The 20193-nt window shown below is 38.1% G+C and overlaps 1 protein-coding gene across 2 annotated transcripts in view; it reads left to right on the top strand.

Annotated features, from left to right (window-relative positions):
• LOC149022142 (prolyl 4-hydroxylase 1-like) overlaps positions 1-20193 on the top strand; it is an 85515-nt gene that overhangs the window by 37899 nt on the left and 27423 nt on the right. For both annotated transcript variants that reach the window (XM_089150313.1, XM_089150312.1), the window contains 3 exons: positions 5919-5984; positions 15821-15895; positions 16190-16264. In XM_089150313.1, the coding sequence (XP_089006439.1) occupies positions 5919-5984; positions 15821-15895; positions 16190-16264 (216 nt within the window). The remainder of the gene's footprint in view (positions 1-5918; positions 5985-15820; positions 15896-16189; positions 16265-20193) is intronic.

Below are 20193 nucleotides of genomic sequence, written 5' to 3' on the forward strand. Positions count from 1 at the left end.
TTTGTAGTCATAATGTTTTCTTACAACTTCAGAATTGTTTCCTCAAGTATGATGTTGTTGAAGATATGTTTAAGTTGTCCTAATTTGAGTATTTGTCTACTTTCAATGTTGGTAGCAAGTTTTCTACTTTAAGTTGTGAGTGTTTTCTCTGTCTTCTCGTATAAATAGTTTCAAATGATCTAAGGGGATGCATTTGTACAATTCTCGTGAACATTGATCTCATTTTACTTTTTTGTTGTAAACTTTTATGGAGCATTTATTTATTGGTATTGATATTATATTAGAGGAGTGATTTTACGAGGTTTCCTATTAGAAATATGCTAGATGCGTTAAATATCCAAATAGAAATGGCCCATAAATATATGGATACACATATGATATATATTAAATACAGTTTTGAAGCATAAACACTTTAATATGTAGATATATATACAGCTTGACACAAGTATTTTAGTTGCTTTTAATCTAATCTAGTGATGCATAAGAAGGAACAAAGGAAAAGAAAGAAAAAAGTGATTTAAGCATTAGGAAAGAATAAAGAATGTGAAACTGTTGACAGAAGAATTAGGTAATAATGCTCGAGTATTAATGCGATCACCAAGGTCCTTATTTTTAATAAAAAAGACAAAAGGACTAGAATGCCTCTATGGTGATCAGTCTCAAAGAACGAGGGCTACTTCTTTCACAATCTTTAAGGGAACCAACTCATACGAGGTTGATAGGTTTGGTTTGAGAAGGAAAAGGGTTATCATGGGGCGTTGTGGTTAAAAAGCATGTCATTAAATGATGTTTAGGATATCATGTATACATAGCCTATCTCTTGGGAGATATGGGATAAATTCCTTGGGATGGGAATCTAGGGTATGTAGATATCAGAATGGGTTGAAACTTGGAGGGATGGGAGATTGGACTTATTGCATCTACTCAAAATTTCTAATCTTCTATCCTAAGAGGGTATTTTACAACAACTACCTACTAGGTTTGCAGTAATCAATACTACCTTTTACCTATTTACTTGGTCCTAATGGTGGAAAATTGTGAATCTCTGGACAAGGAACTGTCTCAACTACATATGGAAAGGCTGGTGGTGGCTGTGGTATAGTGTGGAAGATATACTCAACACATGAAGAAACAACTTGGTCATCGGCAGGGGCAGGGACACCATAAGCTCCATACAGACAATTAGGTTTCAGTGGCTGACTCCGATAGGTGACAGTGGGAGGGGCATCATAAGGCTCCACTAGTGGCTGACCCTGAGTTTGATAGCTAGTAGGGACACCATAAGGTCCATGGATTTTGCTTCAGAGCAGTGCCACGGAGCAGCTCACGGCGAGGATTTGAGGTTGAGTGCTCCATTAAATTACAACCGTAGATTTAAGGCATGTGCAGAAAATGGAACTTTAAGTGGGAGCACTGCTGGTTTTTAGCTCCAATTCGAACCGTGCAAACCAAGCTGCTCTGAAATCCTCTTTTCATACCCTCTTCTTCTCTCCTTTCTAATCCTCTGCTGCCGACTCTACCACCACTTGTGTTAAAAACTCTATGACGAGCGCGACATCGATGCATTCAGAAGAATCAATCAACCACTCGTCTGCGGTGCCGGTGACATCATCCGCAGCAACACCACTGCCGCTTTCAACTACCGGCGCAAGCGAAGATGAAGCCTGGGTTTGGACCCAAATCAAAGCAACAGCATGCAGAGATGCCGAATTGGAACTGACACTTGCCAACTATCTCTACTCCTCAATCCTCTCTCACGCTTCTCTTGGCCGTTATCTCTCTTTCCATTTGGGTAACAAACTCTCCTCCTCTACAATTTTGGGTAATGTGAAGATTGGGGTAGGAGCGGTGGTTCTGATTCATGTTCTACCGAGAACCACCTCTGTTTCTAAACATCCATTTCCAAATGTGGGCTCTGAAAATTATGGGTAGGTGAACATTGATTTTCGATAAGACTTGTTAGAACTTTGATAAACTTGAAACATAAAGAAATTTAGCCTTTCAGTTACGTGAAATTTAGGCTTTTAGTTGTGGAATGATCCTTCATGGTGTCAATTCAAGCGCTATGGTTTCCTGCTTTTTGGCGATCTCTTACTTACGGAAACTTTTTTCCCATCTAAGCAAACATTTTTGAAGAAGGGAAAACGATTGCTGAAAGTATATTTCTTTGTATTGTGGATAAAGATGTGTCTTGGAGAAGGTTTCTCTCCATCTTAAATGGTAGAAAGCTCTGAAAATGATGTTTTGCTACTTTTGATTCGTCCCTTTACTGTAAATTTTATAGGCAAAAAATCGAACAAACCCATTTAAGAGTCGATAAAGTATAACCAAAAATAAAAGTTTTTCTGCCATTTTCTTGAAGAAAGACCCAGAAAAGCATGATTTGTAACTGGAGGAAGAAAGAGAGATCTTTCAGAAATCGAACAATGTAAGATTGAAAATAAAATCCCAATGAATGGGATATGTGATAAGGGATCATGCAGGTTCTCCAATGTTGGCTATCTCATTGCCTTCTTCATTCCATTCGGCCCTTCCAGGAGATGCTATGGCAGCATTGGATGGACTACTAGCAACTCAACACGGTGGCTTCTCAGTGGTTTTGTTGAGTTAAACTGTGAGTCCTTTGTAAAAATGATTAATTGTGTCATTCCCCTTCACCTTCCTCCTCATGATTGGGAATATTAATCGAAAGAAGAAGGATTTCCGAGCAGCTTGGTTTGCATGGTTCGAAACGAACTGATCGCGGTTCGAGTTGAAGCTAAAAAACCGGCAGTGCTTCCACTTAAAATTCCATTTTCTGCACATGCCTTAAATCTACGGTTGTAATTTAATCGAACACTCAACCTCAAATCCTGGCCGTGTGCTGCTCCAAGCAGTGCCACATAGGCACTGCTCTGAAGCAAAATCCTAAGGTCCATACCATAAGCTCCATAAGTCCACCCAGTAGAACCAATACTCTCCACAGCAGTATCATATGAGGAATTTGTAGGCCTATGCCATCCGGATCCTTTGGAGGTGGAGTCTCTGGAATCATCTATGCTCATCAATCTCATAGATCCCACCAAGCTCTCTACATTAGCCGAACGGTAAAATCCATATGATGGCATGTCGTCCCCTTTACCAGTACCACACCAGCTATGGATAAACCACAGCATGGATTTCGTCTTGGGCTTACCATCCACCAGTGAGTAGCTAGACTCTATCGTGGTTTTAGCAGATGGGATCACAAAAATGGCCATTTCATCACCTCAACTGGGCTTATGATGCCTATCACATAGCTAAGATCTTCTTCAAGGAGATAGTGTGGATCCATGTCCTGCCTAGCACCGTTGTATCGGAGAGAGATGTTAAATTCATGAGCTACTTTGGAAGACCCTATGGATGAGGACAAGTAGAAAGCTAAACTTCTCTATTGCATTTCATCCCTAGACAGATTGACAAATAAAGTAGTCAATAGGAGCTTGGGTAACCTACTGAGGTGTTTGGTACAGACCGTGAAATAACACTTGGGAACTGAAGTTAGACGAAGGGAGAGGAGATATGGAATCCGAGGGTGATGCAGGGGGAACCTAGGGGACCTAGAAGGCTGTTGCTAGACTTTTAGGCTGGACAACTGTTCAGGGTAGGTAACTAAATAAAAGGGAATTTGCAGCAGTCCTAATCTGATTAAACATGCAAATAAAATAATCAAAGCAAAGTAAAGAGCAACTTCAGTCCTAATTAATGAACATAATTAATCAAGAATCCAATAGGGAAACATGGGGTAGGGATCATGGCATTGTAACCCTAATTCAAGTGCAAGATTATCAAGAATCCTGAAAAAGAACAACTGCTGTCCTTGTCAAGATCAGAATTCTAACAAGAAATTCAGCGAATGACAATGCAATGAAGGCTCAGAAATTTATTTTAATGAACCTATTGCAAAAAGAAAGGAATATAGGGATAAGAAATAACTAACAAAAGACTCAAGGAAATAAGTTTACCTGTTAGCTCTGATGGGGTTGGAAAACAATGGTTAGAAAAGACGAAAGGAACACAAAATATTTATGGGTAAAACGGAAAACTAAGGAACTGGAGGAAAAAAGAAAAAAGGGAAAAAAAAAAAAGAAAGAAAGAGAAAGAAACACTGCGGGTAACAAGGGAACAAAAGAAACTGAAAAAGGGAAGAGGAAGAGAACTTTGGTGGGGAAACCAAGGAACTATTAAAATTATTGATGAGAAATAAATGGGAAGTCTTTTGAAAAGAGGCAAGGAATAGGAAAGAAAGGCAACAAGAAGGCTGCCAAATAAAAAAAGAAAGGGTTGGGCACTTTTTTCATGCAAGGAAGGGAGAAGAAGGGAAGAAGAGACTTATAGTGAGAAGAAAATAAAAAGAGGAAGAAGCCAGGAGAGAGAAAAAATGAGAAGTTTTTCATTCAGCAATTCATTCATCCCAAAAGTCATTGTACAAGGCTTTAAATAAAAAATAAAAAAATTAATCCATCCCAACCCTGCCACTGAATTCCCAAGAAAAACCTAAATAACTATTTATCCATCTCTAATATTTAGGGCAAAGTTGGAAACCACAAAATATAATTAAAAATTAACCCGTGGGCTAATATACCCATGATTGACTTAAACCCAAGATAATCCAAAATTGGATCAACAACAGTCCATGCCCAGCCACAAGGACTCAAAACATATCATTCAAACTAAATAAAAATCGATAGCAAACTATACGCAACCCACTAGGAATCAAGGAAAAAAAATAGAAAATTGCTTCTTATGGGCAATCTCTAGCAATCTGATAGCCTCCAAAGTCGTTGTCACATAGATGCTGTCATGGGATGATTTCTATGCCGGCGTCACTGGTAGACTTGAAACTGTCGACTGATGTCCTCGTTAAAGGGAGATCAGTTGGAAGAATATGAGTTGCACCACCATCATCAATATCTCTCACGTGTAAATGAAGCGCTCAGGGAGAGTAAAATTGAGGAGGTGTTTTTCATTATTTACCATCTTCTGTTTGAGTTTTATCTACCATCTCATTGCTGAGAGAAAACCGACCATAGAAAAAGATAGGAGAACAGAAGAAAATTCGTTCTTCGTCCTTCAGTTTTTTATCATCCCCTTTTGTCTCTCAACTTCTGTGGCCCATAACAAGGTAAGGGCAAAACTATGATTTCAATTATACCCATAACAGCAACTGCTGTTAGGGTCATTTCATAGTAAGTTACGACTTTCGGAAGGCATGCATGTAAAAGGGCTTCAGTTTGAAGGGGAAGGGGGGGGGGTTGTGTAGAAAACCCATAGTGAAGCCCAAATTCTAAAGGACCATAATATTCCGAAGGTACTCTAGAGAACATTATTTGGAGAAACTTTATGTATTTTTTGCTTAAATTTTGTTTTGACCTGTGATATGAGCACTGTAAATATCCAGCTTGCTGAAATGTTGTGGATTGGTTTTTATTTATTTATTTTAATTATTATTATTTTTTATTTTGAATGTTAGATGGTTCCTTACAACTCTAGACGAAGAGGAAAAAAGGTTCCTTGGCATCTGATTCGTCTTGATTTCATATGTCGCTCATTGTTTGTACCGTACATGTTTGAAGGAGGTATATCTAGTGTGTCCTACTTGTATTGATCCATACCATACTATGTTAGACGGTTAGACCATATTGGTCCCATATCAGACCGTATGCATTCTGCATTGTGTGAATAGTCAATACACATGTTGATCTGTATGCTTCAATACTTAAAACCCTGCTTGTTTGGATCTATTATCTTTCAAAAGTTTATTCTCAGTTTGTTAGAAAATACTAAGTTCTCTATTTGTTCGCTTTTTCTCATTCGGGTTTCTATGTAATTCCATCAGTTTTCATTGAGGCTTGTATGTTATGTTCCCACTTCATTTTATTTTATATTTGTTGATGCAGGTCAAGCCTGAAGTACTTAGCTGGTCACCTCGAATCATTCTCTTCCATAATTTTTTGAGTATGGAGGTATTGCCCTGGTTTTATTTTTTGATACTCCTTCTCTCTTTTAGGATGGATTCAATAGTCCCTTCCTACTGGCTGGGGAGAGCGGTAGCCTTCTTAATTAGTAGTTCTCGGCAAATTACTTTTCTGTATACAATTTTTCACGTGACCTTTGGTGTATATACGATTCATAGAACTTATCCGTTTTTACATGGGTTGATTTTGTAGCAAAATAGTAAACAAATAACCCAGAGATAAATTGAAGAAGAAGATGAGAGGAGAGTAAGAGATGGAGAAGAGAATTAAGAGAATGAAGGAGAAGGGGAGTTGTGTGAGATGCGATCCTTTCGCTCATGATATGCTTTATTAATGAGACTGGTTGCAGGAAAAGTTTCCTAAACCAGATTACAAACTATATGGAAAGAAATACAATTAATTGGTAGCTAATATTAGAGAATATTGAGCCTACAAGGATTGCTTGTGTAGCAAACAAAAAAAATAGAAACATAGGAGAAAATAGATTGTAATCTCCTAATCTAATAAATAGAAGCTAAGGAAATATAATAAAATTTGATAGGATAAAATCAGATGTTAATCCAATCTAGGGTGCACTGACATAGTGTGGTTACCACTAAAGTGGTAAGTCATGAAGATCTTAAAACTCCCCCTCATTCTGGAATGTACAAATTAAAGGCTCTAGCTTGGAATAAGAAGAACATATATCAAAAACTTCTGCAATCTTGAGCACAAGTAGCAATAGTAGGCGCTGATGAACATTGAGAGAACTTCACCCAGGACATAATCAACAACTTCTTCAGTAAATAATCTTAGTCGACTGAACCATCTAACAATGAGAACGTAGGTGGTAGTGAACATGAACCACATCCACGAGCATAGCAGCACAATAATATCAAAGGCATTATCCAAATAATTCCAGTAGCAGTAAGTAGCAATTGTCTCAAAAGTGTAGCATGTCCAATGGCTACATCATAGGAGATAGATTGTGGGCAGGATTCTCCACAAGAGAAGATAAAATGTAGCATTAATGCCTACACAAGTATATAAAGATGCGACTCTGTTGTCTGCTCAAGTAGAGAAAAGTGCAGCTCCGTTGTCTGCACATAAGTTCTTTGCAAGAAGGCAAGTAATAGGTAGTAATTCTGCTAGACCAAAGGTAGAAATAGAGCCTCAAACAAAGTTGACAAATCAAATGTAAGTTGTGTACCAAATAGGTGGCATAGGTTATTACGAACCAAGTGGGTAAGTAAAATGCAGTATGGGTTCCTATGGACCAAGTATGTAGTTGTTGTTGTAGGCTTAATATTTGGATTGTGGAAATGATGGATATGGGTCAATCCAAAATTATGTGGGAAGAAGGCTTTTGGAGATAAAGGGAAAAATTTGGGTTTTATTAAAATTCAAGATGGGATCCTTTACTAGGTAGTAGGGTAAGGGATGTAACAAGGTAATGGGGAATGGATAATGTTTTTAACAAATATGAAGATTGGGGAATGGTCTGAATGGATAATATTCTTAACAAAGATGAAGATCTATGTATGGATTAACAAACTAGATAGGATGGAAGCGATTTAAGTTTGATGCTTATCAAAAGGATATGGGTTGAATCTTGAAAGAGAAAATAATCTTTCTTGTTCTTTCCTTTTCTTTCTTTCTTCTTTTCTTCTTTTTTCTTTCCTTTCTTCCTCTTTCTTTCTTCCTTCTTTTTTTCTTCTTTCTACTTCTTCTTCTTCTTCTTCTTCTTCTTCTTCTTTTTAATTACTGTTTTCTGTTTTCATTTTCTGCCGCAAGAGAGAGAGAGAGAGAGAGAGAGAGAGAGAGAGAGAGAGAGAGAGAGAGAGCCCGAAAGAGTTGGGGAGGGAAATGGGAAGGGTCATAGGACAGGGGCATGGTGGGGGGAGGGGTCTCACAGAGTCATGTGAGGGTAGGGGAGGGACTTGGGGTGTTCTAGGGGGCTTGGGTTGCTGCTGCACAGGCATGGCAGCAGGGGCAAGGGGTGGGAGATGTTGTGCAGGGCAGGGTAGGGACAGGGGGCACCTTGCGGGTGTCGGGGAGGGTGAGGCAGGGGCCGGGGCTTGCTGGGAATGAAGGGGGAGGGGGGGGGGGAGAGAGAGGATGCAGCGGGGGTGTGGGGGGTTCTTCTTGGGCTGTACAAGGCAAAGGAGGGTTGGGAAGGGAGAGAGAGAGGACGTAATGAGGGTGTGGGGGTTCTTCTTGGGCTGTGCAAGGTAAAGGAGGGTGGGGAAGGGCTTGTGTGACAGGAAGGAGGCAGGGGTTGGGGTGGGAAACTTCTGTACTTGTGCTTGCTGTAGCTTGAGGAAGAAGACCTTGAATGCTTGAAGATGCTGGAAATAGTTGCTGAACCTTAAACAGATGTCTTACTCAACCATGACCCCCTCAACTAGGAAACCATGATCCTCAAACTCAATCAATTTATTCAATAATCAGGCTTAAAGAATTACGAAGAAAACTAGGCTATTTGTAGCCTTTAAAAGACTCTAGGACTAAGTGGGATTCCTCAAGAGACAAGGATCCCACCACTTATTATGGACTCTTGATTTGGAATCTAAACAACTAAAGGCGCATGCTGGAAATAAACTTTATCTCAAACTCCTTAAGCACATGCCTTAAATTCTATTTTAATTAAAATTCTAATGTCCATTTGCTAGAATTTAAGATAACCAAGGGCTGACTCAAAACAACTCTAATTAAAAGACAACTCTTAAAACCAGCTCAAACACAACTCAATTTAAAGAATAGAACTCAAATATGACTCTAGGACTGATTCCAGCAAGTAAAATAGGGCCTAAGCTAAGTTGCCCAAAATACCCTTGTATAGGGTTTGGACAGCTTGATTGGGTGGACCTTGGGGCCCCAACCTTAGGGTTTGGCGCCAAATAGATATTATAGGTTATTACGGACCAAGCAGGTGGTTATGGTTGCTGTAGAATGTCATTTTCACATAGAAGTCTTGTGCAGATAGACAATAAATCTTCAATCTTTCCTTCACATATAGGGGATGCACGGACATAAAATGATCTCCAATAATTAAGATAAAAAAGGATGAGCATCCCAGGAAATCCAGTAATATGAGGTAGTGTTTCAACAAGATCCCATACTTGTAGGACCTCTTGAGATGGACCAGGGAACAGTATAGTATGCCAAACAAGGGCTACAGCAATAAAATAATCCAAAAGTGAAGGTAACACAACAGTATGTCCAGCTGGTAGCAACAAAACCCAAATATCCATAACACCAAAATCAGCCGGTCAGAAGACCTTGAAATTATAATAATCCAAACTTAGATTACTCCTCGTAGAGGATTAAATGGATATTGCAACTTGCTGCCAAAAATTAAAAACGATTTGAATCTCTTGATGTCTAGGTCTAAACAATGTCAACTTGACACCAACAGGAGGTACTGTTTACAATAATAAGGCTTTTAGAAAAACTTGGTACATCCATGGTTCAAATCTCCTTGAGATTTTGGCAAGATTTTGGTTTGCTAACTTACCGAGACAAGATGGACCAACAGGAAAAAGTACCGAATTGACCGAGATGGACCTGCGCATGTTTTGACTCGGTCCATCTTAAGATACTTGCATACCCAGTTCTGATAAGATCTGCTGATATCTGGGTTTTGCCTGGTAGATTTGGACCATTTCAAGCTAAGATCCATTTTTTGGCGTCAAATCCTTATTTCCCCTCAAATCCCTACACTCCTTGTCAATAAACACCTGCATTGCTGGATTATTAGGGATTAAACACACCTTAAAGTTAAGTATGAATACATCCCAAAATTTGGATGGTTGATGCATTAAAACATGTATGTTTCTTTTCAGATCAATGTATGTTTAGTTTAGGAGCATGATCTATGAATTTATGTTGTTAAATTTCTTTTTTTTTTTCTGAGGAGTGTTAGTATTTTTTTTTTTAATTTCCTGGTTTTAAAAATTAATTTCCATATAATTTATTTTGAAAAATAGTATCTATACATGATAGATGGCATTAATCTAATATATGTGAGACACAATCGCTTGATTTATTCTGGGATGATGTTTAATTTATTTTTCTATTGTGAATTGTTTATTTAAATTATTTAAAAATTATTAAAGAAATGCTATAATTATTTAAAAATTGATAAAAAAAAATGTCAGTTATTTTCTGTTTTGTTCCTCCAAATAGTGGAATATTGTTAGAAGTATGTATATAATTATTGGTGTGGTTTATGGTAATGATGTTTATGTTCTTCAATTAAATTTAGTTAACAATGACATGAACAAATAATATAATAATTGTAAAAGAAAGTTTTAAAAGGCCAGAAATTTCTACGCTTTGGAAGTATCTTGGTATACGTTTTCCTTTTGTTATAATTTACAACCAAATAGTAATCAAAATGGACAGCGTGTCTCTCAATTAGTAGGGTATGAATGAGTGCTTTTCTTTGATTCTATATGCATAATACCTCTTTCACTGTGTTACTTATGCTTCAAATAGGGTTTATGCAAAATCCCAGGTAAAATACCCACCAAAATAGGGCCAAAACTGGCCACTCAAATTTCCTGGCAAAAGCACCAGGTTTCGGCCATATCTCGGTTTTGTGGCTGGTTTGGCTGGACAAAGCTTAGTTACATCTGATGTTTAGGACTAAAAAAACAGACCTAATTCCAAAATAACAACAGTTCCGCATCATGGATGCGCCCCAAAATTTCCACCAAGTGGAGGATTTATGATACTTAATACTACTTTAGAACCCCAGTAATGTAAAACTGTAAACAAAGTTAACTGTCCAAGTATGAAGTCCAAGTTCTGATAAAATCAGTATAAACTCTCAGGCATTCAATCAAATTAGAAACAAGTTACAGAAATTAGGAGGTTATGTATCTAGCAAAATCAGACTGTTGTAGTTACTCGAATTTTAAGTGAATGATGATAGACTATAGATAAGGCACTACTGAAAGCTTTGGCAGCATCTGGTGGTGCAATCGAAAGATCTGATAGTGTTTCTCAAATAAAAAACTAGAAATCTTCAGGCCTAACCAGCCATCTATTGGGAAACTTGGAGGTGACAACTGGTTAGAAAATTGGGTGTAATTCCGATGGGTAGAGTGGAAGATAGTTGATGGAAAGGAATTAGAAAGTAGGTTCCATAAATAGAAGGTAATGTTTGTGGTCATCCAGCCAATGAAATTAGTTAGGGATGGGATCAATTCTTCACTTTGATAGCACATTCATCACTAAAAAAAACTGCAACATTGGTTGGTGAAGTGATAGATATCTTGGTCGTCAAGAAAACTGGAGAGTGCTGCCCAAGAAATAAATTGTAGGCAATACTACTGTAACAAAAAAAAAAAAAAAAAAAAAAAAAAAGGTGTGCAGGGGACCATGGTTGTAAGGGTCCAGATGATCCTTCTAGTAAGTCTCCTCATATGCCTCACTGAACCAAGCTGAAAGGATCCGAGGTGGTTGCCTCCGTCTTTGGTAGTAGTGAGTGATGGATGGAGGTGTGATGTCTCTATCAAGTTGTCTTTCAAATTAATGGCTGAAATCATTTGGGTAGTAAGACGAAGAGGTTCTGAACAGTCAGCTAGCCACTTTTGATATCACTTAATGCGTGCCTCAATAAGCTTGAGTCAGACAATAGGCCCAATACTGGAGAAAATATGTTGGAATATTCCTGTAGCTTTTCTGCAGCAAACTTTGAGTCTTCTAATATTTGTCTACTTCTCACATCTATTGCCATTTCTTTTTCCCATCGTAGTGCTTCACTTAATACAAGGCCAAGAAAATCAAGATTCAAGAATTCCATCAGTTACTTAAAGAAAATTTTCTACAAAAACAGAATAAAATAACTAAACTAACCTTAGATACTAATACTCTCTATACTAGAATTAAGTAATAGCATGTGTTTGTTGGAGAATAGAGAAGAGGAAAACCTGAAAACAATAGGAAGAAAAAGAAATTTTAGAGAATAGGCTAGGAGGCTTACGCATTCTGTATTCCTCCTACAGCCAATGCTTTGTTTATGTAGGAAACTCAATAGGATCTGCAGCCCATTGATTACGACTAGAATATGAAATAACTAAAAAGGAAACTAGGATCCTAAGATCGTCCTATTCTACCTGTTGAACACTCCCCTCAAGCTGGAGCATAGAGATTAAACATGCTCAGCCTGTTACAAATATAGTCAACCCCGGCAGCCCCAAAGGACTTTGTGAGTAAATCCACCAACTGTTCTCTTGTGGGAAAATGTTTTAGAGAGATTAATCCTTGTTGTAGCTTTTCATGAACAAAGTGACAGTCAACTACAAGATGTTTTGTATGTTCATGAACCACTGGATTAGTAACAATGTGGATAGCAACCTGATTATCATACCATACAGTCCTTTAGGAATCACTATCTAAGCCTAGCTCTCTCAACCTGTGTTTGATCCATATCAATTCACAAGTGACTCTGCCATAGCTCTATACTCAGACTTTGCTCTTGAACTAGCCACAATAGTATGTTTTTTACTCTTCCAAGATATAAGATTACCACCAATTAGAATGCAGTAGCCTATGGTTGACCTCCCATGAACTAGTAATCTAGCCCAATCTGCTCCTGAAAACCCCTCATCTCTTCTATGACCATTATCCCTGTATAGTAGTCCATGACCAGGAGCCTTCTTAAGATACCTCAATATTCTGAGAACCGTGTCCTAATATGATGTCCTAGGGGCAGACAGAAATTGATTCACAACACTGACCGTAAAAGCAATATTAGGTCGAACCATAGTAAGGTAATTCAACTTTCCAACCAGCCTTCGATACTCTTGTGGGTCACCAAGAACATCTCCATCTTCAGGCATAAACTTCATATTCGAATCTATGAGAGTATCTAGAGGCTTAGATCCAAGCACCCAGTCTCTGTCAACAAATCAAGCACATACTTCCGTTGTGACAAGAAAAACCCTTTCTGAGATTGAGCAACTTCTATACTCAAAAAATATTTCAATCTTCCCAAGTCCTTAGTTTGAAATTGTTTTTGTAGATATGAATTCAATTTATCAATCCCTATGGAATCATCTCCAGTGATAATAATGTCATCAACATAGATGATGAGAAATAGACCTTCCATTCTGGAGTGACAGTAAAATACTAAATGGTCATTGTTACAATGAGACAATCGAAAGTTTAACGCCACCGAAGTGAATCGACCAAATCATGCCCAAGCTGATTGCTTCAACCTATACAAAGACTTCTTAAGACAACACACCATACCACTCCGGCACTCCCCCTAAGCAACAAACCCTGGAGGTTGATCCATATAAACTTCTTTGTGGAGATCACCCTTTAGGAAAGCATTCTTAACATCAAGCTGAAAGAGAGGCCATCGACACATGGCAGCAAAAGAGATTAAGATCCGAACTCATGTCATCTTAGAAACCGGAGAAAAGGTCTTCCAAGTAATCCACACCATACACCTGGGCATATCCTTTCGCTACAAGTCTATCTTTTAAATGAGCAGACTCCCATTATGGTTAACTTTTATAGCAAGCACCCACCAGTACCCTATGGCTTTCTTCCCAAGAGGCAAAGGCACCAAGTGCCAAGTATAATTGTCATGTTATGTGGAAAATTCTTCCATCATTGCAGCTGTCCATCCTAGAGTAGGCAAGGCCTCTATGACAGACTTAGGGAGAGGATAATTTTCAATGGTAGACAAACAAGTGTGGAAGGGGAGGATACATTAGTATAAGAAACAAAACTATAGCCTGGATATTGAACACAACTTTGAGTGCCTTTGTGAAGGGCAATTGGAACATCAAGGTTAGATAAGGGAGGGGGAGGACTTACCATCGGACCTGGGGAAGAAGATGGCTTTGGTGGAGGAGGTGTGGGAGCAGGAGGGGCAGCATCTGGTTGGTGATGTCATTGGTAAACTATTGAGCCATCTGTTTGATCAGTTGGAATTCGTGGACAAACAATATCTGGTGGCTAGTAGTCTGAATATTGGTGACTGGGACATCATCATCAAGGACGGAGACAAAAACATTAGTAGAATAAGTTGTGGACTCAAAGAATGAAACACAGCAGAAACAACAGACTTCTTTAAGTCAAATGAATAACACCAATATCCTTTTTGAGTGCAAGAGTAGACAAAAAAAAAAAAAAAAAAAAAAAAAACACTTCAGAGCTCTAGAGTAGGAGGAATAGGATAACACCCCCATCATTGTATTTTTATTTCTAATCTTAACTTCTCTCATCACAAAGATTTCAACTCAGAAATAGGTCAGAAGCAAACCCAATAAAGTCTATCCTTAACAATTAGAACCAGAAATTGAACCCAGAATTTAAACCATGCAATTTAAAGGACCAGAACTGCACCAAAAATTAGAACCAGGAATCAAATTAAACCTGAACCAGAAATTCAGACCAGGATGCAACCTCAAATTAATTGAATGGAACCAAAACCCAACAAAATAGGCTAAAACCTGAATCAATCCTCACGTAGGTCATGCAGGACAGAGGTCATCGCGAGCAGAAAAATAGGATTCAATCGATCAATACTCCAGTGTTCAATTTATCGATATTCCATAAAAAATCTAATCAATATCATGTTCTAAGCAGAATGGTCAATGCTTTCAACAAACAAAATTGACTTCATCACTCACCTCCTTCAGAATTTCTTCTCTAACAAGCAGAAAAGTTGCAGTAAAGGGTTCTTACCAAGCCACGATGGTAGGTGCAGCCTCTCTTCCATCAGAAATGAAGCCAAAAATGAAGCTTTGGATGCTTCTTACTCCATCAATTCTTCAAATAACAAAAGGTTGCAGCTTCAGGTGCTGCCACCCCTGGAATTGAGCCCTAAGAACCTCTCAACTTGCAGCGACAAGTCTCCAAGTGTTGCAGGTATGTCTATGAACGCTAATGACTTCAAAATGAAGGTAGTCAAGAGCACCTATGGCTCTGATACCATGTTTGTTGGAGAATAGAGAAGAGGAAAACCAGAAAAAGAGAGGAAGAAGAAGAAGAAGTCTTAGAGAATAGGCTAGGAGGCCTTACACCTTGTGTAATCATCCTACAGCCGATGCTTTATTTATGTAGGAAACTCAATAGGATCTACAGTCCATCAATTACAACTAGACTAGGAAACAATTAAAAAGGAAAGTTCAAAAAGGAAACTAGGATTCTGAGATCCTCCTATTCTACCCTTGAACAGCATGCCCTGAAAAATAAGACACATCATCCTTAACCAAGCTATCTCAAGCAGAAAAGCATTAGAAATAACTCTCTTTCTCAGAGTTCTCACACCACTAAACTTTAAGACATTACCCGGTGTTATCCAATCTTGGGTGGACTCCATATAGTAGGGTTATCACTGAAGTGGTAAATCACAGATATCTTAATAGGCTTTTTATCCTTGTAGGATTTTTTTTTTAAACTATTTTTATTTGGCTTAAGTAGATGGAGTGCTTATTTATGATAACTTTCTGAAGTAATTGAAATGATATTTGGGAAAAGTAAGTTCCTTAACCAGTGTTTCCTCAAGTTTCAATGGGGATAAAATGAATTTATATAGGTGTTCAAGTCAAAGCCTATAAATTACCTAAATATAATTTAAAATAAGTTGGTAAAATCGTGTTTTTAATCTCCCCCTTTCAACTTGTCTTGGTTAGCTGCTAATCTGCAGTTTCAAACCTATATTTAGTTTCCATGGTTGTTTGTGTAATCATTCCACTGTTAATCATTTGCTTGACTTCTTCATCCATTTGAGTTATAGGGATGTCCTTCATCCATATGAGTTATAAGGATGTCTTTCTATCTGGAGTTGGAAAATGAGTAGATTCTGATGTTTGCAGGAATGTGATTATCTCAGAGCAATTGCACGTCCTCGCCTTCAGATTTCAACTGTAGTGGATACCAAAACTGGGAAGGTATGTGTGCCAGTTCGCACAGATAGTTATTTGTACAGTATCATTTACTTATTAATAGATTTTTTTTATAGCCTTATCCTGATAAAGTAAGTTGTTTCTTTTGTAAGAATCAATGTCATTATCAACATTTAATTAGAACTCTTCCATATTCACCCCGCCCCTTACTAACAGCTTTTTTAGGATCAACTTCTTTGGGAAATTTAAACTTACTAATGAGAACTAGCCTTTTTTTTTATCAAGTTTAGTCTTCTTGAGTTCTGTTTCACAAGTAATTTTGTTCATTGTCACATCCAGGGAATTAGAAGTGAAGTTCGAACAAGTTCTGGCATGTTCTTGAGTCCAGATGAGAGAAAATATCCAATTATACAGGTCAGTTTTGGTTTCAGCTTATGCCTTTTTCTATAACCAGGAAAGTAATCTTAGTTCACTCCAGAAAGGAGGTTTTAAGTATACAGTACAATGATATGAAGTCATCAGGCTAAACTATCTCGATTCTCTCAAACTTATTAATTTATATTTATTTTTATCCTGTATATTTAAAATTTATAGATGTGATTTAAAATACTTGATCTTGATATACTTCCTTTTTGAATGAATAAAGAAGTCATTACCACAAGGAAAGGAAAGGGGGTGGGGGGAGGGAACATCAAGGAGGAGGGCCATAGCCCTACCAAAGCCGAGAAGCTACAAATAAAAAACCAAGCCTAGGAAGGAAGCAGATAAAGAACTTAGGCCAAGGCTAAGACAACTCAAGGAAAAGGATTCTTCAATTTTTTTTCTTATCCTTCCTTGAGGACTTGACAAACCGGACTACAAAACCTTCATTGAATTGGCTGCAACCTCTAGTGGTGCAATTACTTCTTCTTAGACTCCAAAGCGGATGGGAGGGGGTTTTGGAGTCAAAAGAGTCTCAAAAACAACCAGAATTGGATCAATAACGAACAAGGGGTTGAAAGCAGGGGGGGGGGAGACAGAGAGGGTTGATGCCTTGATGGAAATTAAATCTAGGACTACCAAATGAGGGACCAAGGGGTTAACCAACACGCTACAGCCCTACCTGCAACCCCAGTAAATTCGTCCAAGTTTAAGGGTATTTCAGTACATTTTTGTGGTGTCTAGGTCTGAGTTCCATTGAGTCCAATTTGTTGTCTAGACCCTATATCTATTTTTGTTTTCTTATTTGAGTCCATATTTTGCAAATACTTGAAGAGTCCTTGTTTGTGTTGGATTCCTAGTTTGTAAAGGAGTCCAGTAGAGTTGTCTTAGTCCTTGCAAGGAACAACCATCTGCTCATAGAATTTGAATTGGTGTCCTCTAGAGTAAGTTATGAAGGTTCCGTATCAAGTTAAAGTCCATTAGTAATTTAAGTTAGAACTGTTAGCTAATTAGGAGCTCTATTTGGTTTTCCAACTTAGAGTCCTTTTATTGTTTTTTCTTGAGGCTACAAAATAAAGCTTCCATTCTTTGTAAACACAAGTTGAAATTGATTAATAAACTTCAGAGTTTGGAGAAGCTAAGAGAAGCTAAGTTATGGACATAGTTCGAAATTTCTCTCCATCTCGCCGTCTGTCAAGATGGCCAAGATAACTAAAATTTCAAAAAAAAAAATTTCAATTTTATTTCGATTGAATGCTTCGGTGGGTTTTTGGGGTTCTTTTGGCCTAGTTTTTGGTGTCCAACCTAATTTGAGGCCAGTAAAAAGAATGATACTGTCATTTTTGCCTAAAATCTAAGCCAAATTGGTGTTCTTGATTGGCACATGCCTTGCTCTATGTGGGCAAAACCGGAAATTTGGAACATGAATTTTAACAAATGTAAATTAGTTATATTTCCATGCCCATCCACACTGATTGACACTAAGTTCATAGATCATCCCATGATGTTCAACATATATTATTTCCATGCGTTGGGTATGGCTCTTGCTTTACATTTTGTTGCCGACGACCTTCCCCTTGACACACAGCTAGTTGAGGCCTTATATCACTTTGGTTCTCGGGATTTCGTTTGTTGTTCAGTCTTGAGCCGGAACACCTGATGCATGTTTTTTCTGGCAAAATCCACACAAAAGTATGCAGAAAATGATGAAGATCAGCTCCAAGATCACAAAAATCAGAACTGGGGTTGAGAATATCACTCAAAGAAGGCTGGTCAAAATTTCAACCTCTTTTGCTTAAAAAGCCATCTCGATCAAATATCTCACGAGATGTGCCACATCTTAATAGGACTCACTCTTATCACAACCTAGACTGACTCAAATGATAATTTCAAAACAGATTTGGACTCTTAACAAACTCCTAATCATAATTATGCCCAGCTAGATTAAAGTAGGGCTGTCAAAATACCCTTGGTACCAAATTATGCTTCTAATGCTGCTGGACCTGAATCAGGTAAGGAACTCCATGTGATCGAGTATGCAACCTAGGATTTTTGCTTGACGGATTCTCCTTAGGCATTGCTTGCTGCCTGCGTTCACTACTCCATCATCATTGCAGTCATCATTTGACTTATGGGTAGGCAACAAGTCAGCACTTATCCCATTCCACTTCCACTCTTCATCCCTCCATCGGAATCCTACACCATGGCAGATTAATTATCCCTATTCCTCCACTGTCAGTCAATCCCCCTTTTCACCCTTCCTAAACCCTAATTTCCTTCTGCCCTAGATTCCCAAGCCCTAACTCTAAAACTGTGAAATCCTAACCTTAGATCCTTAGAACCCTAACTCTAAAACTATAAAACCCTAATCCTAGATACCCAAACCTAGACCTTAAACCCTAATCCCAAGACAGAAATCCTAAGCCCTAGATCTTCGAAACCCAAGTTCCATAAGAGCATAACTACCTAATTTTCCTTTCTAAAACCCTAACACCTTAACCTTAATTCTGTAACCCTAAATGCTGATCCCTAACACCTTAACCTTAATTCTGTAACCCTAAATGCTGATCCTTTACTGCCTACCCAAGAACTCTTAACAAAACCCTAACAAACCCTAATCCAAGTGTCTAATGACCTAACCTTAATTTCAGCAATCAAGGGGAAATTCCAGCATTCAGGTACTTAATATGCCCTAATACAATAAATTGGACCTGAATTTTGTTTCTGTTTTAAGCTTACAGAGGCCTGAACCAGTTGTGCCGGAAAACCGTTGAACCCCAAGACAGAGACCCATTCGAATCCCTTTTAAACCCCAACCCTTAATCCTAGATTTGAGAAGTGCAGTTCAGCAATTTCTCCTACCCAAAAGTAAAGGATAGAGAATATATTTGCAAAACTGGTTCAGATTTGTAAAACAGAAAAGAAGGCTAAGAGTTCAACTTCCAAGTCAGAATTCTATTTTAGCCCTAAACATAGCTTGATTTAGTCAACCCTAGTTTACTTTGCTGCTGACCATCTAATGATCTTGGAAAAACTGGCCCTCATTCCTTGAGGCTATGTCAAGATGTGGGTTACAAACTATTCGTTAGAGATGACATTATTCCAACTACTCCAATGATCATTAAGCTACATAATTGGTTTTGTACTTCGTCTAGAAGATACCAAGGATCGGATGCATGGCCTGCCATTTTGATAGCTGCTTCAGTTTCATCCATCGATGAAAAAGAGGTAACGATCTGTCCTCTTAGTGTTTTTTTTTTTTATTTTTTTATTTTTTTATAATAAAGCAAGAAGCTCATCCACTCTTGTTCGTGTAACTTCATTAGGTGGTTCATCCCAAAACCTGATCAAGCATTTTCCCTCTTTAGAAAATAAGGGCCACTTATGTGTCCACCTTTCTCATTGATTGTTTAGTTAACTTCTTCGACGACTAACATTGTCGTGCCCATTGATGTAACCAGTCAAAGAGGAGCCCGAAAGAGCACCCAAGCCCATTAGCAGCTTGCGGCACTGGGGGCCGAAACCCTGAAGGGGTATTATGGTCATTATCTACTCCTAATTTGAGCTGATTAAGTTGGGATAATTCTAGCTAATTTTGGAGAGTCCTTATCTACTTTTGTTTTGTTATTTGAAGTCCTAATACTGGAGTTATTTAAGAGTCGTAGTTTATGTTAGAGTCCTAATTAGAAGTCAATTTGAATTTCTTATAAAAAACCAAAGTAGGAGTCTCAGTATTAGATTATAAATTCAAATATTTGTTTGTAATCCAATTCAGTTTTATAATAGAATTATTGAGAGTTGCAGCCTAGAAGTGCGCATGAGTGGTTCAGGGCTTTGAAATCCTGTGGCACCTACCGGAAGGTGTTTTCATCCAAAATTGGATCCACATCAGTTGCCCTCAAGTAAGTGATGTGAACCTGATT

This window comes from Hakea prostrata, chromosome 3 (genome assembly GCF_041222555.1).
Source record: "Hakea prostrata isolate BN-2017 chromosome 3, UWA_Hpros_2, whole genome shotgun sequence".
Classification (NCBI taxonomy): Eukaryota; Viridiplantae; Streptophyta; class Magnoliopsida; order Proteales; family Proteaceae; genus Hakea; species Hakea prostrata.